Source organism: Felis catus, chromosome A1, assembly GCF_018350175.1.
Source record: "Felis catus isolate Fca126 chromosome A1, F.catus_Fca126_mat1.0, whole genome shotgun sequence".
Classification (NCBI taxonomy): domain Eukaryota; kingdom Metazoa; phylum Chordata; class Mammalia; order Carnivora; family Felidae; genus Felis; species Felis catus.
Genome location: NC_058368.1, coordinates 209,324,044 through 209,352,032, shown reverse-complemented (window position 1 = coordinate 209,352,032; position 27,989 = coordinate 209,324,044). Strand labels below are relative to the sequence as shown.

Below are 27,989 nucleotides of genomic sequence, written 5' to 3'. Positions count from 1 at the left end.
GGACAAACCTATTGCTTTAATGGAAACTTCATCAAGCTTGCTGTCTCCAGTTGCTCCAGGTCGAAAGAATGCTACACCTCCTTTACAATAATTAAGTAATGACTCAGGGAAAGGACTCAATGAAGGAAGGGACCCTTTCATTCGAATCTGAAAGAATGATAGAATATGTTAATTATCAGTCATCTAAATCTATTCTTAAGGAAACTATAAAGCAACACACAAGACAGGTAACATAAACCATAGAGAATGAAAAATACAGCATGGTTCTTATACTGTGTAAGAAAGTATCTCTGAAATGAACTATCCTTTCAGAAACTTGGCTCATATATTTAAATGTTTATTTATTTTGAGAGAGAGAGAGAAAAAAATGTGCACGGGGAAGGACACACACAGAGAGAGAGAGAGAGAGAGAGAGAGAGAGAGAGAGAATCCAAAGCAGGTTCCGCACCGTCAGCTCACGGCCTGATGGCGGGGTTCAGTCTCACAAACCCTGAGATCATGACGTGAGCCAAAATCAAGAGTAGAATACTTAACTGACTGAGCCACCCAGGTGCCCCGCTCACAAATTTAATTCAAGAAATTCACTAAGTTAGAACACAAAAGAGAAAAGAAGGTTGTAGGCAATTTTTTCTGTCACTCAGTTTTGCCTATATAGAACTTGATGCTATTTGTCCTTTCCCCAAAGGCATAATAAAGAAATTTAAGCATCTAACTCTCATTCAAAATAAAAAATAAAATAAAAAGATGTGCAGTACCTAAAAACAAATATGACAAAAGGTATATCTACCTACATAACTTTCTTTTTTTGAGAGAGAGTGTGTGTGAGGGGGAAGAGGAGCAGAGGGAGAGAGAAGGAGAATTTTTTTTTTTAACTTTATTTATTTATTTACATCCAAGTTAGTTAGTATATAGTGCAACAATGATTTCAGGAGTAGAATCCTTAATGCCCCTTACCCATTTAGCCCAACCCCCCACAACCCCTCCAGTAACCCTCTGTTTGTTCTCCACCTTTAAGAGTCTCTTCTGTTTTGCCCCCCTCCCTGTTTTTATATTATTTTTGTTTCCCTTCCATTATGTTCATCTGTTGTTTTAAAGTCCTCATATGAATGAAGTTACATGATATTTGTCTTTCTCTGACTAATTTCGCTTAGCATAATACCCTCTAGTTCCATCCACGTAGTTGCGAATGGCAAGATTTCGTTCTTTTTGATTGCCAAGTAATACTCCATTGTGTATATATACCACATCTTCTTATCTGTTCATCTGTTGATGGACATTTGCACTCTTTCCATACTTTGGCTATTGTTGATAGTGCTGCTATAAACATTGGGGTACATGTGTGCCCTCAAAACAGCACACCTGTATCCCTTGGATAAATAACCTAGTAGTGCAATTGCTGGGTCATAGGGTAGTTCTACTTTTAATTTGAGAAAGAGAATCTTAACCAGGCTCCACGCTCAGCGTACAGCCCAACGTGGGGCTCTATCCTACAACCCTGGGATCATGATCTGAGCTGAAATCAAGAATCGGAGTCTCAACCAACTGAACCACCCAGGTGCCCCTACCTACATAACTTTTTCTAAGAAAATGTGAACCTGATCAAGCCTCTGTATCTCAATGAATATAGTTTAATTACCAGTTCACAGGAAATAAAAAGAAAGAGGAACAAGTCAAATGACACTAAATGAATAAACTATCAAACAAATGCAGAATACGGTACAGAACAAATGACCAAGTTTCTCTACAAACCAAGAAAAGAAAAAGAAATTAAAGGAAACTGCTATAGAATAAAAGGAAAGGAATCTAAGGGACATACACCCAAAAATAAAAGGATTAGTGGCAGGCTTGTAATCTATTTTTTCCCTCTTCTATTCATTTCTACAAAGACAGGATCTTGTCAAATCCCCTTATAAGCATTCTAATGACAGACTTCTTGTCAAACAATGGTATTTACTAGATGTACAGAGCCTAGCTAGGTTGGTTATTATAAATAAATCTATAATGCATGGATTTATGGAGTATGACTCATTGGAAAATGTCACACAAGCTATATAATTAAAGAGATATAAAAAGGACATGTTAAATAAGTGATATAGTTCTCTTTTGTGTCATGATGTTAAACAGAGGCCAGGTCACATCCTTCCACAGCAAGAAAAATCTTGGGAGCAATGTAAGTCCAGGTTTCACCTGTGTCTTTTAGTTACGTATATCCTTGAAATTATTGGTATAAAGTTTGATCCTGGGTTAAGTCTTTTGATTCTTATGTGTCAGACTTGATAATATAGTCCTTCCTATTATCTCATAATCAAACATGGGTTAACTTCAGTTGGACCTTGATTTCAAAAATCTATAAAAAAGACATTTTCAAAATAATCAGAGTAATTTTATTATGGACCAGGTATTGGAATTAATAAAGAATTATTGTTTACTTTGGTATAATGGTATGATGGTTTTAAAATATGTCCACAAATTCTTAACAATTCATTCCTTCAAAGGTACAGCCTAACTTCCCTCACCTTGAGGGTAGACCCTACTAGACCAACTAGTTTCTTTTTTTTTTATTGTTTTTTTGTTTATTTATTTTTGAGAGAGAGAGAGAGAGATCACGAGCATGAGCGGGGGAGGGGAAGAGAGAGGGAGACACAGAATGCAAAGTAGGCTCCAGGCTCTGAGTTGTCAGCACAGAGCCTGACGCAGGGCTCGAACCCACGAACTGCGAGATCATGACCCAAGCCAAAGTCGGACGCTAAACCAACTGAGCCACCCAGGTGCCCCTAGACCAGCTAGTTTCTAACGAACAGAATACAGAAGTGATTGTATGGGATTTCTGGGATTAAATCATAACGGCATTGTAGCTTCCACCTTGCTGTCTTTTGGATCACTTCCTCAGGGGGACGCCTCTGGCCAACAACCAGCACCAACTTCTTAGCCATGTGCACGAGCCATCTTGTAATCAGATGTCTGGCCCCTAGCAATTATTCAGATTCCTGCAGCTCCAGGTCACATTTTAGTATGAACTTCATGAGAAACATGATTTTTTGCTTCCATGAATAAAGACCTTATAATTTTGGTAGCAACAAGTGTTCCGCCATTCCCACCAATTAGAAAACATTAATTTACTACAACTAAATCTGTAGTTAAATTATATGCCCAAGAAAGTCTAAATGAAAAAGGCAGAGAAAACAGCAATACAGGAGAATATAGAAGTATATACACTTATATATTGTACATACTTCTATAAGAATGGATCTCCACATCTTTGGCACCTCTCCCAATATTAATAAATACACAGGCTAACAATAAAACTATCAGATGTATTTTAGGAAGACTGAATCAGAGGGAATTTACAGGTCACTTGTGTGTATAGCTGAGGGGTTGACAAGCTTTAAAGGTAAGCCGCAAGACAAAGAGGGCACTGGACAGTCAGAGTGGCAATGACTATACACCCAAAGGCCCTAGTCTGCAGCCTGTTATGCCTTTGAGGAATGTCTTTAGCTGTGTTGATAATTTTAAGAGAATCTGCACAGTCTTTATGCTAGCTGCATTAATTAAAGCTAGATTAAATGAGATGACTGTTGGGATTTAGTACATAAGGTAAAACCTCAATGGAAACCTAATTACAACTTTATTGTAGAAAACTGCTTACTTAAATAATTTTTAAAATGAAGTTTCCTATAACAAATAATCAGGCTCAGCAGACCTTGAAACTATTAAAACCAATCTTTCAATAATACAGGAAAACTCTCTGCCATACTTTAAAAACAACTTTGGGATAACAAGATACAGGATGGGTACAGTTTCATCTTACATTTTTATAGTAGCCGTATGCAAATTTCACAAATCATTCTCTCTAAAAAAAGTCTAATTTTCAAAGACAACTTGGTAACTTCTCAAAGTCTAAAGTTTCCTACCAAAAATAGTAAATTCTTGTTTTAAACATAATCAAGGGCCAAATTAAAGACATTTAGGGCTAATAATATTTAGTTCCACATTTCACAGAGACAGACAACTGGCCTACAAAGGATGTGCAGCTGGAGAAGGGACATACAAACAAATGTCCCATCTGACTGTTGATCAGGTAAGAACACAACTACGACTCAGCTGAAGTCAGTGTGGAAGGGGATGATGGCCCCAGAATCACACTGAATTGCACATCTCAGAAGATAGCAAGGGAGAGACTCCAACTGGTGGAGAGTACTGAAAGGAAACACACAGCCAAGAACCAACTCTAACCTCCCAGGGCTTGACCCCACATTAGTCCCCACAGAACACAGTAGATAGTATTTCAGAGCGAAGTCGGGGAAAACCCTGAACTGAGCTTACATCTTCAATGATAGTGGGACAAAGAAAAAAAGTAACTGAAACTACCTACATATAACTACCAGTTATATATAACTTACTATATTTTACTTTGTATTGTCAGACAGGATGGGACTAACAAAGAGATTCAGTTCAGAGTCCTTATCTTTCAGCAGAAAAAATTTAGTCTGGCTAGGTTGCTTATTATAAACAAACCTGAAATCTATTGATTCATAGTATAGGATTCCTTGGGAAAATGTCATGATTATAAATATTTGGAGATATTAATAAATATTAGTATATTTAAATAGTTTAACATAGCATAGCACATAAATGACTAAGACATCTCCACACCTTCTGCATGACTTTTCTTGCCCATCTCAACTGCAAGATGTACCACTGTGCTACCGGAAAAGAACAGCGAGCTGCCCGGAAAAGCAAGAGAACACGCTGAAGGATTCCAGACACCTTTTGGCGATTATCCTTTTCAGCTTTTAAAAGAAGATCATCACCATCTTCCTAAAGAAAATAAAACAATCGATTCTTAGTAGATAGTAATATGAAAATTTTAAATGTTACCGTGAAAATAAAAATAGTGCTTCTCAAACTAGAATGTTCCTGGAGATTTATGAAGGATATTTTGAGGGACGGCCTCATAGATTTCAACTATAGCTATTTCTAGTGTCAAAGAAATTTCTCTCATCTCAAATAATGTAAAGGGCTAAACTGACCCTAAGCCTAAGTCTTCCCCTACAAGCAGTTAAAGCCCACCACTCCAGACTCCATTGGTAGAATGTTATAAAGAGGGCTCCTTTTAAGGAGAATGCCTTTTCCCTTCTATGCCTGGAAAAATCCTTATATTTCAATGTCGGCCCCTCTGTGAAGCTCTCCTGTTGTGTGTGACTATGGCACTTTGCTCAGACATCCATGACAATTTTCACTAAATTATTCTGTACTGATTCATGTATGTTTCCCACCATACTGAGATCTATTCAAAAGCAAAGACCTTGTCATCTATCTTTGTATTAACATAATGCATAAAGTCCAGCATGTAGTAGGATCCAACAAACGTTTGCTGAATAAACACTAACAAGCCAGTAGCTAAAAATTAGTTTCTAGAGAATGAGACAGTATCTAAACATTTGCTTGCCCATCATCCTACCACAGTTACTTCTTCACAGTACTCAATTTTTAATGGAGTATCTGCCCTTCCCCTACATAGCCTATACGATTCAGTGAGAGCTGATACTTCCCCAGCTCTCAGGGGAAGGCCCTAAGGGGCTACAAAATGTACTTTGCATTATCCCTAGCCAAGAGTGACTCCCAGTACCCTTGCCTGGAATGCTGGAGAAGAAATACTTGTACTGTTTTTGTTTTTCCCCTTCTCTCTCCCTCTGGACATGGACAAGGTATCCTTAGAAGGTGCTGACAGCCATTCTGCTCCCACAAAGAGAGATGGACTTGAGTTGAAACTGCCACCTTGGAAAATAAACTAGAGAGAAAGAGCTCAAGTCTGTGGTAGCATAACTGAGTCAAAAGGCTACCCTACTTAACTGGGCTTCTTAATTATACCAGCCAACTTACCAAGTTTTCTATTATACCCAATCCAAAGGGTCCTAATTGATATAGAGTGATACTTAGGAAAAATCCTACCACTGAGGATTATTTTAATAAAAACAAAATAATAAAATGAATCACTACTAAGGATAGTAACCACTCAAACTAATATCAGCATAGGCTATTCCAAAAATAGCTTAAATGGTATTCCTAATTTCTAAACCAATGTGTTGAAGACTCAGATGTGACAGAAAAGAGATTAAGAAATACAATGGACTATTTATTTCTTCCATGTATAACATATTACATTTGAAATATAAATAAATGAAATATTTTTAACCTATTGAAATATAACCTTAAATATAACAAATAACAATATAACAAAAAACTCAAAAAGGAAAAGAAAAAAACCAGGTAAGAGATAGAGGCTGCTAATACTAAAACAGTAAGCAGTAAAGAAACAATACCAGAATCACTTAAAAATATCAAACATTAAAATAATTTGCATTCATACTTTAAATCTTAAAGCCAGCTAATTATAATGTTGTGATTTTTAGTGAGAGCAGAGAAAAAGTTCCTGAGAGGAACACTGTCTTGCTGTTTATATGACAGAACTATCAATTGAATAGTGCAGGAGAAAAAAATGACCTATCAAATTAAAAAAAAAAAAAAATCAAAAGAAGTCTTTCAAAAGAATCAAAGACAATGAGGTAAATAAAAGACCAAAATAATGTAGGTCTTCTAAAATCTGACATTTATTATTTATTACCCTAAACAAACATCTATTTTTTTAAAACCTGCATATAGAGAATCCTCTCTTGATTTTGTTTTATTATTGCAATAATTTTAATATTTATTGAATGTGTACTATGTGTCCTAGGCCCTAAGGTAAAAGCTTTTACAGAATATCTCATTTAATCCTAACAATAATATTATTACAGGTACTATCATCATCTGCATTTTACAGATAAGGAAACTTAAACAGTTTAGTACATTGCTTAAGATTATACAATTAATAAACAGCAAAGCTAGGATCTGGAAGTTTGTCTTCAGAGCTTGCATTCCTAACTTGATAATTATTATCGAGTTGTCTATTGTAAAATTGGGATAAAATCAACTTTAAATTAATTAAAAGGTTAAGAACTAAGCTTACTTCACTAAGAATAGCCGGCTGAGGACAATATAATGGAGGAGCGGGGAGATACAAGCCGACCGGGACTAAGCCCCACAGTCTCTTACTGAAGTCCTTGGCAGAGTTTAGCAGAAGTTGAAACGTCTCTGAAAGAATATCTGCATCAGCCATAACTGCTGCTTTCAGTACTTCCTGCACTGAACCAAAGAGGAGATTTGCATCTTCTTCTTCAATGGGATCTACCAAATACAAAATTAAGTAAAATAGTTAAAATTTATATTATGCTGATCCTATTTTGTAGTATAAAATTTCGTACCTGAAAAAAATTATCATCAAAAATGAACATAATGGTGGGCGCCTGGGTGGCGCAGTCGGTTAAGCGTCTGACTTCAGCCAGGTCATGATCTCGCGGTCCCTGAGTTCGAGCCCCGCGTCAGGCTCTGGGCTGATGGCTCAGAGCCTGGAGCCTGTTTCCGATTCTGTGTCTCCCTCTCTCTCTGTCCCTCCCCCGTTCATGCTCTGTCTCTCTCTGTCCCAAAAAAAATAAATAAACGTTGAAAAAAAAATTAAAAAAAAAATGAACATAATGGTTGACATGCAAAACATCTCAACTTCTACACAGAAATTTAATAACTATTCTGTTACTTTAAGATTATAGAAGGGGGGGCAGGGGCACCTGGATGGCTCAGTCAGTTGAGTATTTGCTCAGGTATTCGGCTCAGGTCATGATCTCATGGTTTGTGGGGTCGAGCCCTGTATCGGGCTCTGTGCTGACAGCTCGGAGCCTGCTTCTGATTCTGTGTCTCCCTCTCTCTGTACCTCCCCAACTTGTGCTCTGTCTCTCTGTCTCTCTCTCAAAAATAAATAAATATTAAAAAAAAAATTAAAAAAAAAAAAGATTATAGAGGGGGGCAGTGCCTGGATGGCTCAGTAGGTTAAGCACTGGACTCCTGATTTGGGCTCAGGTCATGATCTCATGGTTATGAGCGCCAGCCCCGCATCAGGCTCTGTGTTGGGTGTGGAGTCTACTTAAGATTCTCTTTCTCTCTGCCTCTCCTGTGTATGCTCGCTCTATCAAATAAACAAATAAAAATTAAAAAATTTTAAAAGATCAGAGCATAAGACCTTTTGCAAACTTATACAATATATTATAATAACAACAACTATGTAACAAAAATATACTTGGAACATAGTCCTGAGTTAAAAAATAATAAATGAAAAAATACTGATGGGAAAAAAGTATCAAGAAAGACACCAAAATAAAATACAACATTATGTGAATGCAGCTAGTGGGAGAGTAATTTTTTTCTTAACAGTCCACCATAGTACTTTTTTAACTGATTGAGCCACCCAGGTGTCCCTTTTAGTCTTTTTTTTCAAAACCAACTTTCATGTAGTTACATTTTCTCTCCATTTATTTTCAAAAATATTGGCAGGTAATTATCAAAGTTTTCAGTAAGATTTCCAGGTATTATGCATTCTTTCTGGAAAGAGAAGTTACAATTAGTAAGTTCTAAGAATCTAGAGTTAGAAGCCTCTCTGCTTAATGGAAACAAGAACTAATAAAACCAAAGGGTCCTACAGTAGTCAGCACATACAACTTTAAGTACCCAACTTCATTACTTTTCATCTAAATGTCTCCAGCTATAAAACAAATTTTACAGGGCTCCTGAGTAAATCTATGTAATATATGTGATATTACATTATTTTTAATTTTGTAATACTACTATAAAATTTTCAAATTAAAAACAAAACCAACTCTGTGATTTATGCACTAGTCAAGAGTTGAACTAAATACTTTTAAGTACCCTCCTGTTTATGAGATTCTACGACTCTATGACTGCAAAAGAAAATAATCCAAATATAGCAAAATACAACTAGTCAAAAAATATGTATGAAAAATCAGAGTATCATTCAGTTACTGATCATTGTTTTTTGAGCTGGCATAAATTTTAGAAGCTCCCATGATTAAGAATAAATAGCATACGTTTATATTTGATAAGCTTACTTCAAAGTGTTAATATATTTATGGATATTAATATGCTTTTTAAAATATCAGAAGGTTTATATCAATTAAGCTGATATATATGTCAGACTATATGTAGGTAACACACCTGTAAATTGTTTGTATTTTGAGCCCATTTCATTTTTTGTTTCCAAAGAGGCTGGCCGACCTAAAAAACACTGCAGTTTTTCCTGGAAAATCTGTGCTGGAGTCATATTTATTGGCAAATTCAGACCCTTTTTCTTGGACCTGAAATCACATCAAATTAAGGAAAATGAATCCAAATTCTGAAAAAAGGAAATATTAACACATTAAGAGCTAAACATAAAATGTTAAGGAACAGTGAAATTTACTTTTATTCATCCTCTATTTTAAAAAGTAATAATTGGGGGAAAATAATTGGGGAAATATTACATTAAGGAGATTTTTAAGGGTCTCCAGGATTATGATACTAATATACCTTCCCATCATTATTTCCCATTGCTGCCCTCCATACTACTCGATCCAAATTGAACCAAACTTGTCTTTTGCCATATGCCTTTGCTCATGTTTGGAATGTTATCTCTCTCCACAGCTACTCAATTTGTTGAGATTCTGTCTTTTCTTCAATGCCCATCTAAATGTTATCTCCATTTCCTGTCCTATGCCCATTTGATATTATTGCTCTCTCCACTGCACCACTGGCACTTTTCTTACCATATTATCTAAATTATAATAATGTTTTGTGCTCGCTTTGGCAACACATACACTAAATTATAATAATGCTTTGCCTTAATTTCTCTACTAAACTATAAATGCCTTAAACATGGAGTCTATGTACCATTTAACTTTATATCCATTAAACTACCTGGCACAGAGCTTAGTACAGAGCACTTACTTAGGAAATACACATATGTTGAATTATTGAACTGAAAAATATCAAAGATATAGTAGTACTATAATAGAAAAGTTAAAATATAGAGATTAGATTTATTAGCTTAAAATTCAAACCCTACTTACAATAGGCAAACTCTCCCATTGACTATAAGCACTTTGAGGACATTACTAACAAATGTGCTAAATAAAAAGGTTGTTGTGTTTTTTTTTTTTAAATAAAAGATTTAACACAAAAGAGCTGCTGAGCTGTCCAACACAGTAGCCCCTAACTGCATTTAGCTATTTAAATTTAAATTAGGTTGAAAGTTCAATTCCTTGGTCTTATTAGCCACAATTCAAGTGCTCAATGGTTACATGTGGCTAACAGCTATCATACTGAACTGCACATAGAGAACATTTCCATCACTGAAGAAAGTTTTATTGGACAATTCTGGACTAAGGATTCCACAAAGTGCATAAACGCCAGCAACGAGAGAAATAAAAAATAGTTAGATGATACTATTATACTGTTTCTCAACCTACGTTTGCCTAAAAATACATACCTTGTGAAATTACTATCATGTTTACAGAATAGTTGGAAGGCCACACCAATTGAAACAGATGTCTTCCAGTCTCCAAGTTTATGTGCCAACCACACAGCCTCTGGAACTAGGCCACCAATAAGTAATAATTCAAGGGCATATTCAACTGTCCAAACATTAGAAAGATTCTGATCTCTTACAACACTGGCCACCTTAGAGTGTTGCAGAGGAATAAGTCGAAGGGACTGTTCTATGTGTAAATAAAAGAAAATGGATATTAACAATTACATTTATCAGAATCACTCCTCCTCACATACTTACATACCTTTTTTTTATTAAGATTGTATTTTTAAGTAATCTCTACACTGAACATGGGGCTTGAACTTATAACCTGGCGATCAAGAGTTGCATGCTCCACTGACTGAGCCAGCCAGGAGCCCCTATCTCTTTAATTAGTATTTTCTAATAATCAGCCTCAACTGCTGATATGTTATCAGAGATACGTTTTTTGAAACAGTGCTCCAGCTATTTCCCTGTTAACTTTGGGTAAAATACAAGTTAGACAAGGAGATAGCAGCTCACGAAATGCTCTAAAGTGCTAGTGTAGTAGCTATATGTGTACACACACCTCCATAAAGTGAAAGAGAACTTCCATAGATATTTAAACCGTTTGGGGGATTCTTTGATGAATAAAGTTCTCAAGAAAGTGATCTAAAACTAAATGTTGGTTGAATCAAGGTAGAAGCAGGACTACAGGTATCTTCTGAACCTAAACCTGGTGGAATTTGTCACACACCTTACATGGAGGGCCCATCTTTGAAGCAAGTGTCCATCCCGTGCACACTTGCTTCAACGGAAGCAAGTAAGGTACAAAATGGTTTAAAATAATACTTAACATACTCCAGTTTGTTTGTTTGTTTTTAGCACTGAAGAATATGACTCATTAGTGGGTCATGAAATAAATGCCAGCATTCTTAAAAAATGGAACAGAACAGGATACAGAAACAGAAGAGATAGCATCAGAGTACATTACATAAAACAAATATAAATACAATTTAATGAAAATTCTGTGTCAGACAATATAAACATACAAATGTACACTTAAATGTACTGGGCCACAGTGTACAATTTATTACTGTGGGCTGCTCTGAAATACATCTCTATTTCTCCTACTAGAAATTTGGAGGGCAGACTGCATTTTACATGACTTTGCATTCCTTATAGTGTCATACAATAAAAAACTAATTTGAGGTAAAATTCAAGCATTAAGTATTCAGTATATTAGTGTCTCTAAAGAGTAGAAAAGAACGATTTTCAAAAGTCCTGACTAAATGACAAGATTTCAGTCTGGTTTGGGATTAAATACAAAGGGTCCTATCTTTCTCCCTAGCCTTCTATATTTTCCCCTAATTAAAATAACATGAGGGGCGCCTAGATGGCTCAGTCAGTTAAGCATTTGACTCGATTTTGGCTCAGGTCATGATCTCACAGTTGGTGAGTTCAAGCCCCACATTGGGGTGAGTTCTGCCCCTCTGCTCACTCACACGCTTGCTCTCTCTCTCTCTCCCTCTCTCAAAATAAATAAACACTTTGTAAAAAAAAAAGTAACATGAACAAGCCACTTGGAAATACAATGCCTGAACTATTTTTTTAAGTCTATTTATTATTTTGAAAGAAAGAATGTGAGCAGGAGAAAAGGGAGCAGGGCAGAGAGAGAGAGAGAGAAAGAGAGAGAGAGAGAGAGAGAGAGAGAATCTCAAGCAGGCTCCATGCTGTTAGCATGGATCTCAGATCTCACGAACCATAAGATCATGGTCTGAGCCAAAATCAAGAGTCAGATACTTAACCAACTCAGCCACCCAGGTGCCCTGAACTGCTATTTTTAAAAAAAAAAATACATATTGCTGGGGTCCTGGGTGGCTCAGCTGGCTGAGCGTCCAACTTTGGCTCAGGTCATGATCTTACAGTTTGTGAGTTCAAGCTCTACATTGGGCTCACTGCTGTCAACTCTGTCCACCTCTCTCTCTGCCCCCCTCTCTCTCGATCTCTCACAAAAATAAAACATTTTAAAAAATAAAAATAAAATAAAAATATATATTGCTAAGATTTCCACTCACTCCCTCAAAATAAAACTGGCAAATAGTATACGTGGGTTTCTGCTTCTTGAAACAATTAGCTTCTCATGTGATCAACATAGTCTCTCCCCACACCAAACACTAACACTTTGGCTCTTTGACAAACACATTTGGATAGAAAGGAAAAATTTCGTCATTCACTTGAATGTTTGATTCTGCATAGGCAAACAGCCAGGAGATTGATTAAATTTGTCCTAGCTTTTCATTTACTATGAGAAAGGTACTGTACTATTGAAAGAACTTGAATGATTTAATTTTCTGAAAATTTTATTGCTTTGCTTTCATACAATAAACATCACATCAAATAAGCAACACAAATCCCCAATACATTCTGCCACTAGTTCTGATTTAAAAGATTAACATGAAATCTATTGTAAGTCAAGACTATAGATACCCTTTTTCAAGATACTAGGAAATTAAAGAAACTAAAGGCTATATACCAAGTTTCAGGTATTTAGATTTTCAGTAATCACCGTCTCAGGCTTAGGAAGAGATCACAAAATTTTCTTTCCTAGCCTCTCCTCTCACTGGGAAGATATTTACAAACAAATATAAATTAAAAGGAATTAAAAGGTGTGTCTTTGAGCTTTTAGAAATGTTTATGAATATGTCCAAAATCAATTCAATAATTCTATCACCTTTTTTCCTACAGTGTGAGAAAAATCAATGTTCCCTAGGTATGCAAAGTGATCTGAAAAGATCATGCCAAACAGCTCAAATCCTATAAATAATATAGGATAGGAAAGACAAGAAATTGAGACAAATTTTCTAAGTCAGGATTTGACCTTTTTTTTTTTAAGATTTTTCTAAAAACCACACGGAGTGCTCCTTCTTCTATTCAGTAAAATGATGCAAACTAAGGATACAATTTGTTGTCAGAAACATTACTACCAAAGATAGGGAACACAAGTGATAAATACCTAGGGCTATAACAAAAAGAGAGCTTAAATGTAAAACCACCAAAATAAATAAATAAATAAATAATAAATAATAAATAATAATAAATAATAATAAATAATAAATACAGTTGACCCTTGAACAACATGGATTTGAGCTGTGCAGGTCTACTTACATGCAGATTTCTTTTGATAAATACAGTACAGTAATATAAATGTATTTTCTTGTATAATTTAAAAAAAAATTTTTAAGTTTATTTATTTTTGAGAGAGAGACAGAGCACAAACAAGGGAGGGATAGAGAGAAAAGGAGACATAGAATCTGAGCTGTCAGCACAGAACCTGACATGGGGCTCAAACTCACAAACTGCCATGAGATCATCACCTGTGCCGAAGTTTGATACTTAACCAACTGAGCCACCTAGGAGCCCCTCGTATAATTTTCTTAACATTTTCTTTTTTCTAGCTTACATTATTATAAGAATTCAGTATATTATACAAAATGTGTATTAACGGTTTATCTTATGGATAAGGCATCTGGCCAACTAGTTTATTGACAGTTTCTGGGGAGTCAGAAGTTATATGTGAATTGTTGACTGCACAGGGGGTCGTCACCACTAACCCTGCATTGTTCATTGGTCAACTATAATACTGTAATTAAACAATCCATATTCAATAAAAACAAACCCAAGCAATTACCTTTCTCAGATTTTATTCGTTTACAGTCACTGAGAATCTCCTATGTGTCATACACTAAGCTAGAACAGTATTATTCCCATAGAATAATGATCACTGTATAATATGATTTTAAATATTATGTGAATAAACAAAGTGAGAAAATTATTTGCTTACTATATTACCTGTTTTAGTATGAAGGGGAGGAAGAACATTCACATTGTGAGGTGGCAAAATGCAAAGTGGCTGATTGGTGAAATAGGCGGCCATGAAGCGAGCCATGGACTGGATAACCTTTACTGCCGCCTCAGGATGAGCACTTCTCGTCATTCCAAACCCAGAATGAGACTTCTCAGGAACTAAGGAATACAGCAAATGACCAAAGGAGATTCTGATCAAACTGTCAAAAGGTAATAATATTTAGGTTCCCAACATTACATAAGAGGAAAATTATAATTTAAATTTTTTTCTGAGATGAGCATCCATTACCTGTATGAGCTAATTTGTTTTTTTTAGGTTTATTTTTATTTATTTTGAGAGAGAGAGAACAAGCAGGGTAGGGGCAGACAGAGAGGGAGACAGAATACCAAGCAGACTGTCAGCACAGAGCCCTACGACAAAGGGCTCAGACTCAAAAACTAGGAGATCATGACCTGAGCTGAAATCAAGAGTTGGCGGCAGAAATGACTGAGCCACCCAGGCATCCTTGAGCTAATTCATAATAAGTATTTACGCTTCTTGAGGACAGTAGAACAGAAATAATTAGCTGATAATTACGAGCACATGCACTTAAGAACCGCTGATGACTTTTAGTTACCAGTTTTATTTTAAAACATGGAAGGATAAATACAAAACAATCCAGCCATGATGGATTCACAAGCTTAGATTTCATTATTTTCCTTTCTTCCTTCCCTAATTTTTTTTTTCTTTGATTAAAGGAGGCAGAGCTTACTACGTATATAATCTGAAAAGCACTACAACACTGATTCTTAATGCTGTCTTCTATACCATTAGGTCTGGGAATTACAATACACTCCCATTAGTAAGAATGGCTCATTGTTATAAGATTCTTTTAGAAGGTAGGGACAAAAGGAATGTGTAGGGTAGAGGGAGAAAGCGGGTAAGGGAGTGGGAGTTACATCAGGATTTCTTTTTTTTTATTTTTTTAATGTTTTATTTATTTTTGAGACAGAGACAGACAGAGCATGAACAGAGGAGGGTCAGAGAGAGAGGGAGACACAGAATCTGAAGCTCCAGGCTCTGAGCTGTCAGCACAGAGCCTGATGTGGGGCTCGAACCCACAAACCGCGAGATCATGACCTGAGCAGAAGTCCGACGCTTAACTGACTGAGCCACCCAGGTGCCCCCGTTAGGATTTCTGCAGTGATTCTGATGTATAAATTAGCAGGAGCAAACATGTCATCCCTATTTGAGAATCAAAACTCAGTTATAAAAACTGGCATTCAGAAATTTGAAAATAGTGAAACTATTAAATATAAATACTACAGTAACATTAATTTTTATGAAATTTATGGCCCCAATAGTAGCAAAATATTTTTCTTTCCCAGAAGTCACTTGATATATTCATAAGGATATTAAGTTCTATATGCATATGGACCATTTCCGTCTTGTCACCATATATTTCAGCACTTAACACTACTCTTCCTCATAGAGTAGGCACTCAGGATTATTAATAAACTTTTTTTTTCATAAAGGGGATCTTGAGAAAATCTTATTAGCCTCCAAGTAGTATTCTTCATTTGGTCATTAAACGTTTGGAAAAATCCTACTATTTCTTCACATTAAAGTTAAAAATACATAGGTAAGAATTATTCTCTCCTGGATAAAACTTACTGTAGGAATTATACAAAGGCAAGATTTCCAGTAATTTTAATCATACAAAATTCATTATGCAAAGCCAGAAATAAGCTCCTTAAATGGAGAGCAACCTAATTCTAAAAGATGATCACAGAGTAAAACTGTATCAATTCATAAGTAAAACAATTTTGAAAGGGTATTTCTGTGTGTAGCACAGTGATGATGTTAATAATGACAATCTTACGAAATAAAAATTATAACTATATAAAATGATTTAATGAGGTAAGTGTGCAGGAAAAAGATAACATAGCAGGCCTGACTACTTGAAAGTTTTGCTTATAATGCTGACCCTTGGATAGCATCTGGGAACTTGGATTTGGAAAGGATTCCTACCACCTTAACTAATGAGAGTGGCTCACTAGACCTAACTGCACAATCAATGTGGTTTATGCTGAACACCTATTTTCCTTCTGAGAGTGTAGAATTTTGGTAAGGGCTAGGCAGAGGGGTGACTACATGACTATCCAGCCTCTAATTAAAAACCCTGAGCACTGGGGTGCCTGGATGGCACAGTCGGCATCCAACTCTTGATCTTGGCTCAGGTCATAAACTCGCGATTCAGGAGTTCAAGCCTCACACTGGGCCCTGTGCTGATGGTGTGGAGCCTGCTTGGGATTCTGTCTCTCCTTCTCTCTAACCATCTCCCACTTGTGATCTCTCTTTCTCAAACTAAATAAATACACTTAAAAAAAAAAAAAAAACCTGAGCACTGAGTCTCTAAATGAGCTTCCTTGGTCAGTAATATCTCACATGTGTTGACACAACCTGTTGTTACAGGAACTAAGTGTGTCTGTCCTGTGTGACCCTACTAGGAAAGGAGTCTTGGAAGCTTGTGCCTGGTTTCCTCTGGACTTCACCCCATGCACCTGTTCCCTCTGTTAATTTTGCTTTGGAGCCTTTCATTGTAGTAGATAATAGCCTTGAGTACAACTATATTCTGAGTCCTAGCATCCTCCCTGTGAACACTGAACGTGAAGGGTAGTCTTTGAGACCCCCAACCCAGTAAGGATACACTTAATATATTCTAAACAATAGCCATTAAAAACTAAAACATACATTACTATAGGTTCAATTGACTTAAAAAATTACATCATGTAATGATAACACCACTGGAAAAAAAAAAAAAAAGAAGAATGTCCAATCAGTTAAAAAGTCATATAGAAAGATCTGTCAATAATGCACAACTAGCAGACCTTTCTAGAGGGCAATTACAGAAATTTATCCTTAAGAAATTTTTAGTAATGCTCACAAAAATTTATGTACACTTCAGCACTATTTAAAACAGTAAATAGGTGGCAACTGAAATGTCCAATAATGGGGAAAAGGTTTAATAGGCTTCAAAAAAGAATATTATTTACTATGGAAAATATTCATCAAAATATTAAATTTTAAAAGACTACAAAACAATACACAGCTCTAATAATATATACATATAAATGTATACAAAAAAATGGTAAATTTTATTTTCTTTATATTTTCCATATTTTCAAAATTATATAAAATGAACACATATTACTTCCCTAAGGAACACAAAGATTTTAAAAGATAAAAATCACAAAGAGCAAGAAATCGATAAACAGTGGCTCAAACAATAAAAACCTAAGTTGGCATGGACTCCATTTAAAACTTCTGATACACTAGGCCTTTCAGACACATTTGCATGTATAGTATACACCTAATGGTTTAGTACTTATAACCATTAGAGATATGTTCTATGTTCATATATACCTTTCACTCTCATTATTGCTTAGTTTAAATATACCTCTTTAAAATTTTTTTAATGTTTATTTTATTTTTGAGACAGACAGAACATGAGCGGGAGAGGAGCAGAGAGCAAGGGAGACACAGAATCTGAAGCAGGTTCCAGCCTCTGAGCTGTCAGCACACAGGCCGACACAGGGCTTGAACTCATCAAACGCGAGATCATGACCTGAGTTGAAGTCGGATGCTCAACAAACTGAGCCACCCAGGCGCCCCAAAATAGACCTCTTTTAAAAAGGGGAACTCAGATACTCTGCAGCCTCTTAAGTGAATTTTTAAAAAAGACTCAGAATACCTCAGAAAGTGATTTTCATCATTTTACTAAACCACCTTAAGCAATGGTTAAAGAAAATATAAATATACTAAGGAAAAATACTCGGATACCTGATATTATGCCTAACAAATATGCCTATGAAAAAATAATGCTATTAACTCGGAAGGTAATTACTGCTAAGCCCTGAGGAGACAAAGATTTAAAAAACAAAAGCAAAAATAAAACATGATCCTTGCTAATAAGAAGTTGACAGGCCAAAATTCACCATAACATAATTTAGTCAGAGCAACCAACTTTTATGTATAAGCAATTTCATATCTAAATCTATGAATACAAATTAATGAGATTAAACATACTGACTGCTGAAATGCATACCTGAACAATCCTCATTTTCTTTTACAGGTAGGTGGGACCACTTCAATATTTCTCTTACTAGCTGATCACACATTCCTTGAGCATCATTTAAATTATAGCTATAGATATAGCAGTAGAAAAGAGAAAGATAATAGCGTATCTGAAGAAAACATGTCCTTCTTCCTCCTTAAACAAGAATTAAGTTTACATTAAAAACATGTTAGCACAATTTGACAAATTATATTAAAAAATAAAAAGGTAAAATAAATTAGATTAAAAAATAAAAACAAGTTAGCAAAAAAACAAAAAAACATGTTAGCAAGGTAATGTTCTTTTTTTTTTTAAGTTTATTTATTTAGGGGGCACCTGGGTGGCTCAGTCAGTTAAGCACTGGACTCTTGGTTTCAGCTCAGGTCATGATCTTGCAGTTCGTGAGTTAGAGCCCCGTGTCAGGCTCCACGCTGACAGAGTGGAGCCTGCTTGGGATTCTCTGTCTTTTCCTCTCTTTGCCGCTCCCTGGCTCACATGATTGGTCTCTCTCTCAAAATAAACAATAAAGTTTATTTGTTTAGGCAATCTCTACACCCAATGTGGGGCTCAAACTCATAACCCTGAGATCAAGAGTCACATGCTCTAGTGACTGAGCCAGCCAGGATCCCCAGAAAGGTAATGTTCTTGATCTGGGTGCAAAGTAGACAGGAATATTCAACTTATGAAAGCTGTTACACACTCAGTTTATGTGACTTTTTCTCTGTATTTGTTTTATACTTTAGTAAGAGTTTTTATCTTAAAACAGGTCAGCAATAATTTGTTCTTTTTCATTTTAAGTTCTGAATGATTTTATTATCTTTCATCAGGCCCTAGGATGACTAAGATTTTATCCCAAAAGAGCTACAAATCCTCATCATTTCAGCACTAAAATCCACTAACAATATCTCAAGTACATGATATAAAACAGGAGACATGCTAAAAAAGAAAACCCCAAGAAACCATATGTCTCTCAAACAGTTAGTCAAAGAGACTTCCCAAAGGAGAAGAAGCACTATCCAATGAGATAGGAGCCCCTGACCACTGCCTTCAAATATCTGGAGGGTATTTAGGACTGACACTGTCGGTTGCCTGACCCTTATCCATTCTTCCTGAGCAAAAGAATTCCAATTTTATTTGGAGTTAATAATGAACCCACATCACAATTTCTCACTTAGATGTAGCCAAGTGAAAAAATGACTAAGTTGCAAACCAAGAGATAATATTGTGTAGAACTTCCAGAAAAGCTGCTCAAAGGGAGGTAATTCTATTAGGAGGTGTACCCTTTCTTGCCCTTCCTGCCCTCCTCCTTCCTGCTGTCTAGAATATGCATGTGATGACTGGGGCTCTAGTACCCATCTTAGCCTTAAGATTGGAAGCAATGCACTAAGGATGACTGAGTAGAAAAACTAAAGGAGCATGGGTCCTTACTTAGACCATAGAAACACCAAATCAGCCCTCGACTGTCAACTTCTAGTCTCCTTTCATAAGAAAGAGAAATAAACTTCTTTCTTGTTGAAGCCACTACAACTTCCAGTCTCCATTATTAAAAGCCGTTCCTAGTACATACAAGTTGGAAATGAAATTAAACATAAAGGTCCATATTGGAACTCATTATGAAAGCTTTTCTTCCTCAGAACTTTTCATCTCCTTGATTGCCACTCTTCTTCATCCAGTTGGACAATCCCCAAACCTGAGAACTACATTAGACTTCTTTCTCCAGATCTACTCAGTCACAAGTCCAGCTGATCAAGTCTATTTAGTATCTGTCAAGTGTTACCTCTGTTCTCTAGTACTCCTGATATTGCTTTGATTCAGGACCTCCTCAACTGACTGATTTTCCTGCTTCAATGTAAAACCCACATATCTACACCACACTCCTACAAATGATCTTCCACATTGTACCAAAGCAATCTTTCCAAATGGCTTATATTCATTTGGAAAGTTCTCTTTCCTACATAAAGTATCTAACTGATCCCAATGTCTTCAGGATAAAATTTTAATCCCTTTATATTGCATAGTATGCTCCTTTATCACCTTTTCTCTACCTACCTCTTACCACCCCACACCCAATATTACATACATATGTCATTTGATCTAGTCCTATGAAACAACTTGCAGTTTACCAAACTGCCATAGTTTCTCGTGCCTTTTTGCTTCTATAATGCTATCTCCTTTGTTAAACCATTACCACTGCTTTAACTGGCCAATTTATACTCAATTTTAAATGTCAAGTCCAGGTTTTCCCCAGACCAATGCTAATGCTCCAGCTTCAGATTGTGGGAAATGTTCTTCTGTGCTTCTCCAGCATGTACCATACAACATAACAAGAGGAGTGCTAGTTGTTTATGTAATCTCTCTTCCATATTGTTGTTTATTCCTAGTGCCTACTACAGTACTAGGGACACAGCAGGACCTCAATAAATACTGGTTAAATAGGTGAATGAATGAAATATACAAAGCCACAGCAGTCAGAAAATAACTTTAATAATTGGCCAAACCTGACCATGTCGTCGTTACAGTCATGGCTAGTTCCCAGGTCGCTAGCTGAGAACTTCTGTCATCCTAGTCACATCCTCAATACCATGAAAGCTATCACCAGTTTCTAGAATCTACATCTTTATAGTCTCATCAAAAACCCCATGAAGACCAAACTTAACCTAACAATAAGCATAACTCAAGGGAAATTCTTGAAGTTGAATTACCTAAGGGCAGAGAGCCTTAGCTTTGTGTTTCTCTAAGTCTGTAAAAAAGGTGGTAAATGCCCAACAAAACATTATTTAGTATCTAAAACTCATTTTTCCCATTAATAATCAATCACAGATTCCATCACTAAGCAAAAAAAAGGACAAAAGGAGCCTTACCTATAGATAACAGAAAAAACTCTTCATGCTACAAATTCCAAGACCAAAAATAATTTTAAAAGCATTTCTGACACTAAAGATGCCTACCATACGTATTCCATTTGAGCATTAAAAAATTGTGAGCACTCTGAAATCTGGAATTATTTTTAAGCTCTACAGCATGTCAAAATACATTCCTACCAATATTATGACAACTATTGTTTTTTAACACTACCCTACCTTTCTCTTGAGTTTCTTGTAGAGCTTTCTTCCACATTAGGACAGACTTTTCATATGATCCTAACAGGTAACACTCTTCACCTACAAAGTTTTTAACCAACAATCAGTCACAGTTAATGAAATTACTTTATAAAAACTTACTTCATTTTAAAATTCAGTAAATAAAGCTCAGCCAGAAACTATTTTGAAAAACAAATAATTGAAACTAATTAATAAAACAGAAGCCCAGTTACTTATATTGCTTATTCACAGAGTTAAAAAAAATGTTTGTAAATTACTGACCATTGATAGATTTAAGTTCTAACGCCTGGTTCAAGCGAATTCCAGCAGTCTGTAAGTTAGCCTGTATGTGACATAGCAGAGCCTTGACAGTAGATGCTTCCTGTGTCATCTTTTCAGTTAACTGTCTGTCACTATCAGGAAGTCTTTGATTTAACTGTGTTTGATACCATAAAGTTTTGTTGTACAACACTCTCCAGAGAACAGCTAATCTGCACACAAAATTAAGTAATCATCAAAACCAAATTTCAGACTAGGAATAAAAATATGTACAGCCTCCTACTTAGTCTTATTATTTCTGCCTGTATTCTTCATTGAAACAATAATATATATACAAACTGATCAGATTTAAATATAGCACAAAGTCCACTGATCAAAAAAAGTATAATACATTTTTTAAATCTTCATAAATCTTCATGGTCATTCTTCTATAGTCATTCTTCTTACCTAAACCAAAATCTTTCAATACTTGGGCATGTATCATGGCTGCCCAAGACTAATATGTCTGTTGAATAACATTTGACTTAAATATAAAAATCTATTAATGCTGACTGGTAAGGGATACAGAGTTTCTTTTTGGGATTATAGAAACATTCTGGAATTGGTGCTAAGAGTTCTACAGCCTTGTGACTATACTAAAAATCAATGAATTTTACACTTTAAAATGGTGAATTTTACAGCATGAGAATTATATCTCAACTTTTCAAAAAGGAAAACATCTATAATGTTAATGGTACCCTAATATAAAGTAATTATACCTGTGTCCTGGTTGTTGAGCAAGATTTACTACTTGAGGATGAATCTTGAAAGATGAACTCCAAGACCAGTTTTCCTGAGAACCACTATCTGGAAACATTTGAAAAATGGGTACCACCAATTTGTCTTGATTTGCTGTTCTACTTCCATCAACTGACGTTGAAATAACTTCAGGTTGAAGAATGTATATGCCATTTAAATTAGCAGCTACCATTTTGAGTAAATGAAAACAAGCCAAAAGCTTCTCTGAAAATAACTGACCCTGCTGTTGCTGAATCAGCAAAAGCTTTATAGTATTTGAGGTCAGCTTTACCAAATGTCCCACATCTTGTTTGTATCTCATATCCCAATACTGGATTGACAAACACTGATGAAAAAGTTGAAAGATACAAAGTACCCATGCATTATGTCTTGTGCTCTTGCTTGAAAAAGGATCAAGTTTGGGGAAAGGACATCTTATAAATTGAAGAATGTAGAAAAAATGAGTGATACAAACTACTGCGTAATTTAACATTAAATTTTTTTCTGTTACATTTTTTGAAATTCCTATAGACCATGCTGCAAGGAGATTCTTCTGGACAGAATGCAGTTCTGTAATGGTTCTGTCTGTCTCCTCTGTATTATCCTCTGCATGTATCGTATCAAACATAGACGCAAATTCCAATCTTCCCTCCTTGACATTACTGAACAATGGATCCTTTTTTTGGTTCCAAAGTGAGAATAAGTTGTTTGGAAAGTGTTTGCCTTCATTAGTTTCTTCTGCTTCAAAATCCTAAAACATGAGTGAAGAAAATCATGCTTAATTTAATATCTTATAAGTAAAATCACTGGTGTTCTCAAATTTCTCTCCCTTGAACAAGAGAAAAATAAAATATGTTTCTTGGAATAAAGTCAATATGTAACTGTTCAAAGTAAATAAAAGACCTACTAAGTACCTGAAAATCTTCTGCTTTTTCATTTAAGTTCATTGTTTCTTCTGCCTGTAAGAATCTGGGGACAGTAGAATCAGCAACACTTTTATTTCCTTGGTGTTTTAACAGGCTAGACCTTAGGGAATCCAGTGATCGCAAGTTCAGTCCTTTGCCCTTTGGCTGTAGAAGAAAAGATAAAAGACACCCAAGAGCAAAATTTTATCTGTAATTCTATCACAAGCAATTAAAAATTCTATAGACAACTATATACAATCCAAGGACATTACTGTCAGTATGGTTTTAGATCTGAAAAGACAAGCCAACTTTTACCAGCAATACCAAAAGCACTATACCTTAGACAATACCATACTTTGGTACATTTTCTCAAGCCTCTGGGTTGAATCAAGTAGAAGGGATCTCATGAGCACTGATGGAGAGAGGTTATCAAGAAATCGAAGGATTGTGACCATGTATCCATCAGAAATAATGAGGTAGGGTAATCTTGAGTGTGCTTTTACAGAAAATCTCTGTCTCATAGGGTCACTATCAGAAGCTGTTGAATCTACAGAATTATTTGAATCTTGAAATGTAAGCTGCTGTGGTCTAGCAAACAAACACAAAATTGAAGAATTAGTAAAAGAAAAATCTTAAAGGAAACAATCAGATTATTCCAAAGAAAAGCAACACAACAATTAAAAGCTACAGAATGATAAAACAGTCAGTTAAACACACTAACATTAAATTGTATCTATCTGTAAGGAAGACATAAGTGCTTAAATAAAATGTAGGTTTATGTGTTTTTTAAATATTCCCTGAATTGTGGCATTTACTCTATTTTGTTTTTAATTTAGTTTTATACAAACTATTTCAGAAAAGAATTAAGGCAGTTCAGTTTTACTATTACAGAGAATTAAGTAATTAACCTTCTTTCTTACTATATATTTAAATATACTTATAAGAATATAATTGTGAGTTATGAATACATAATTAAGTAATATTAAATAATCAGAATCAGGTACACCACCATAACAGTAAGTAAGTACATTTACGAGGAAAGTCAAATTTAATCTTCAGCTGATAAAATTTTACCCACTACTATCTTCTCCAAATGTCTTTCTCAGTTTTTTCTTTCTCCTCCTTAATAACAGGTGTATTCATTACAGACATTTTTCTAAATTTATTTTTTTAATAATAAATATGTATCACTTATATAATCAGAAAAAGTAATCCATTTTAAAAGGCCCTAAACTGGGGGCACCTGGTGGCTCAGCCGGTTAATTAAGCATCTGATTTCAGCTCAGGTCATGACCTCACAGTTAGTGAGTTTGAGCCCCATATCAGGCTCTGTGCTGACAGCTTGGAGCCTGGAGCTGCTTCGGATTCTCTGTCTCCCTCTCTTGCCCCTCCCTTCCCCACTTGACTCTGTCTCTCTCAAAAAAAAAAATAATAAGCATTAAAAAAAAAAATTTAAGTCCTAAATTGGGGTGCCTGGGTGGCTCAGTGGTTAAGCATCTGACCCTTGGTTTTGGCTCAGGTCATGATCTCATAATTCATGGGTTGGAGTCTCACATCGGGTTCTGCGCCCATGTAGCGGAGCCTGCTTGGGATTTTCTCTCTTCCTCTCTCTCTGCCCCTCCCCTGCTCATGTTCTCTCTCTCAAAATAAATACACTTTTTTTTTAAAAAAAGGTCCTAAATTAGTTTGTTGGGTTTTTTTTAATGCAGACTCCACGCCCAGTGCAGAGCCCAACTCTGGGCTTAAAATCACAACCCTGAGATCAAGACCTGAGCCGAGACCAAGAGTCGGATGCCTAACGGACTGAGCCACCCAGGAGTTCCCTAAATTAAAGAAGACTATGAGGGGGTGCCTGGGTGGCTCAGTCCGTTAAGCATCCGACTTCCACTCAGGTCATGATCTCGTTGTGGGTGAGTTCCAGTCGGCATTGCACTCTGTGTTGACAGCTCAGAGCCTGGAGCCTGCTTCAGATTCTGTGTCTCCTTCTCAGTCCCTCCCCCACTTGCTCGCACATGCGCGCACACGCGCTCTCTCGCTCTCTCCCACAAAAGTAAATAAACATTACAAAATTTTTTTAGAGGCGCCTGGGTGGCTTGGTTGGTTGGGCGTCCAACTTCAGCCCAGGTCATGATCTCATGGTCCGTGAGTTCAAGCCCCGCGTCAGGCTCTGTGCTGACAGCTCAGAGCCTGGAGCCTGCTTCCGATTCTGTGTCTCACTGTCTCTCTGCTCCTCCCCAGTTCATGCTCTCTCTCTGTCTCAAAAATAAATAAACGTTAGAAAAAAATTTTTTTTAATTTTTTTAAATAAATAAGAATATGAGGACATTCAAGTCAATTATAAATTGGACCATAAAGAAATAAGGAAAAAAAAATACTTTCACTGCAGGAAGTGTCAATTTTTTTTAAAAGATCTTATTGTTAAGTAATCTCTACACCCAAAGTGGGGCTCCAACTCACAACCCCAAGATCAAGAGTCACATGCTCTTCCAACTGAGCCAGCCAGGTTCCCCAACAAATTTTTCACTTATAACTTTCCAGTGCTAAAAATTAAGCATCACTTTTTGCTACAAATAATCAAGGACAATCCCTCAATCTCCTTTCTGTGAAGCAATAGCAATGGAGTGATTTCAAAATCCTTTTCCAAAGTTTTTGTTTTGTAAATACCTATGTGTATATGTCAGGTCATATCTAATACTAACATCAATAACAAAAATATTTACTAAGGACTTATGTCAGAATTGTGCTTATTTATAACCATTTATTATTTTATTTTATTCCCTCAACCCTAAGAGACAAATATAGTCATTTCCACTTCCCAGTAAAAGAAAAAGAGCTTAAGGTATAACTTACCCAAAGTCATACAACTAATAAGTAGAAGAACAAAGATTTAAATTTTGATCTGACTCCAAAGCCAAACCGCTACCCCATCCCACAATTAAAAATTAAAACATGGCTAAATTCTAAATTCTTCTATCCATTTCCAACAACTTTTCCCCTTCTTCCCTTTGGGGGAAAAAAACAGATAAATCCATGTGCCAAGTTAATTTTGAGTTACTCATTTATTTAAGTGGCCTTCTTTTAAAGAAACAATAAAAGACATATCACACTTCTTTGAATTTTACATAAAAGAAGACAAATGTTTCAGTGCTATTGAATACTTAAATAACTTATACTTACATAGTCACAATGTCTTATTTCACCAGGATTTAGCAACAAAAAGAAATAGAAGAAAACTATAAATAAGAAACAGATATTGAAAGGACAGACTCAAAGAGAGCAAAAGACAATTCGAAAGATGAAATTATTTTTTAAAAATACACAATAAAGTAATACCAAAAGAGAAAACCTTCTACAAACAAATTAAAATAATTCAAATGTCTCACCTATATGTTATGAGTGGGTGAAAAGGAATAAATTCTGCTGGCCCAAATTCTATAGAGCAACCAAATGTAATTAATGTTACCAATTCACCTTGACAGGTCAATAAAACCAGGGAGCCACGTTTTAACATACAAGCCAGAAAAAGACTATCATGAGTCCAGCTGATATCACCTACCCAGTAGGACCTAGAAAAAGCAAGACAGTATGTTTAGAAAGGACTCTTTACAATGTCTTTGACAATTTAAAATGGCCAAGCAGAGTTGAAACACTTCAAAAAATAAGGAGGAAAGAATGAATAGTAGCAAACTGCCACATACATTTCGTGTATTTTACTTCCCAGAAAAAAAGGTAAGGAAAAAAAGGAGTTTGCTCATCAACATCTACTCCATAAAACATACAAACTAGAAATTCACGTAGACACATAAGCAAATGATAAGATGAAAATACTCCCTAAAAGAGTTAAGCTTTTTAGTCACTCACATTTTAATTAGAACAACTTTAATTCTATTGGTGTCTACAACTCAAATCTACTGATAGATTTAAAGGTCAATCAATACCATGCCTGCCCTCTCTCTGCAGCTTGCTAGAGGTTCCATGCAGCAGCAGACTCCCTCTTTCCAAAGTCATCCTTACAGCTCCTTAACTGTCTAGTAATATTAATCTTTCAAGGAGACAAAAAGTAGCTCCTTATGTAAATAATGACGTACACTCTAAGTCAAAGAGACCACTGCACTGAGACCAGCAATTCATTCATTTTTTTTTTCTCTTTCTCTCTTTCTTTCTTTCTTTTCTTTTCTTTTCTTTTCTTTCTTTCTCTTTTTGAATTATAGTCAAGACACAATGTTACATTAATTTCAGGTGTAAGAATGAGTAATACCTTCAGAAAAGAACTTTTGGGTGGGGAAAGAAAATGAAGAGGCAAGACTAGATAGATCTGAAAACTTTGGAAATTCAGAGAACAGCAAAGAAAAATGTTCAGAAAAGGAAATTAGGAAGTCCAAGAGGAAACCTTCCTACTCTATAATCCCAAATAGATCCTGGTAGAGGCTCTTGTGCTATCAAAAATCCTGATTATTGCTATTAACCCACATGCAGAGCATGCCAACTTTGTTTAAAAAGCTATAAACACCTCAGCCACCCCAAGTATATAATGATCTTCCCAGTCCAGGTTTTC

The 27,989-nt window shown here is 35.7% G+C and overlaps 1 protein-coding gene across 16 annotated transcripts in view; it reads right to left on the bottom strand.

The window, feature by feature from the left end:
- CPLANE1 (ciliogenesis and planar polarity effector 1) overlaps positions 1–27,989 on the bottom strand; it is a 141,081-nt gene that overhangs the window by 90,146 nt on the left and 22,946 nt on the right. For 15 of the 16 annotated variants that reach the window (XM_045038015.1, XM_045038042.1, XM_045038051.1 and 12 more), the window contains exons 9-21: positions 26,818–27,000; positions 23,773–24,022; positions 23,444–23,599; positions 22,511–23,280; positions 21,756–21,964; positions 21,474–21,554; positions 18,385–18,549; positions 14,282–14,455; positions 10,412–10,640; positions 9,103–9,242; positions 7,010–7,227; positions 4,654–4,818; positions 9–147 (exon numbers count right to left, since the gene is read on the bottom strand). In XM_045038015.1, coding sequence (XP_044893950.1) covers positions 9–147; positions 4,654–4,818; positions 7,010–7,227; positions 9,103–9,242; positions 10,412–10,640; positions 14,282–14,455; positions 18,385–18,549; positions 21,474–21,554; positions 21,756–21,964; positions 22,511–23,280; positions 23,444–23,599; positions 23,773–24,022; positions 26,818–27,000 — 2,879 coding nt within the window. The remainder of the gene's footprint in view (positions 1–8; positions 148–4,653; positions 4,819–7,009; positions 7,228–9,102; positions 9,243–10,411; positions 10,641–14,281; positions 14,456–18,384; positions 18,550–21,473; positions 21,555–21,755; positions 21,965–22,510; positions 23,281–23,443; positions 23,600–23,772; positions 24,023–26,817; positions 27,001–27,989) is intronic. The other variant, XM_045038060.1, reaches the window with a different exon arrangement.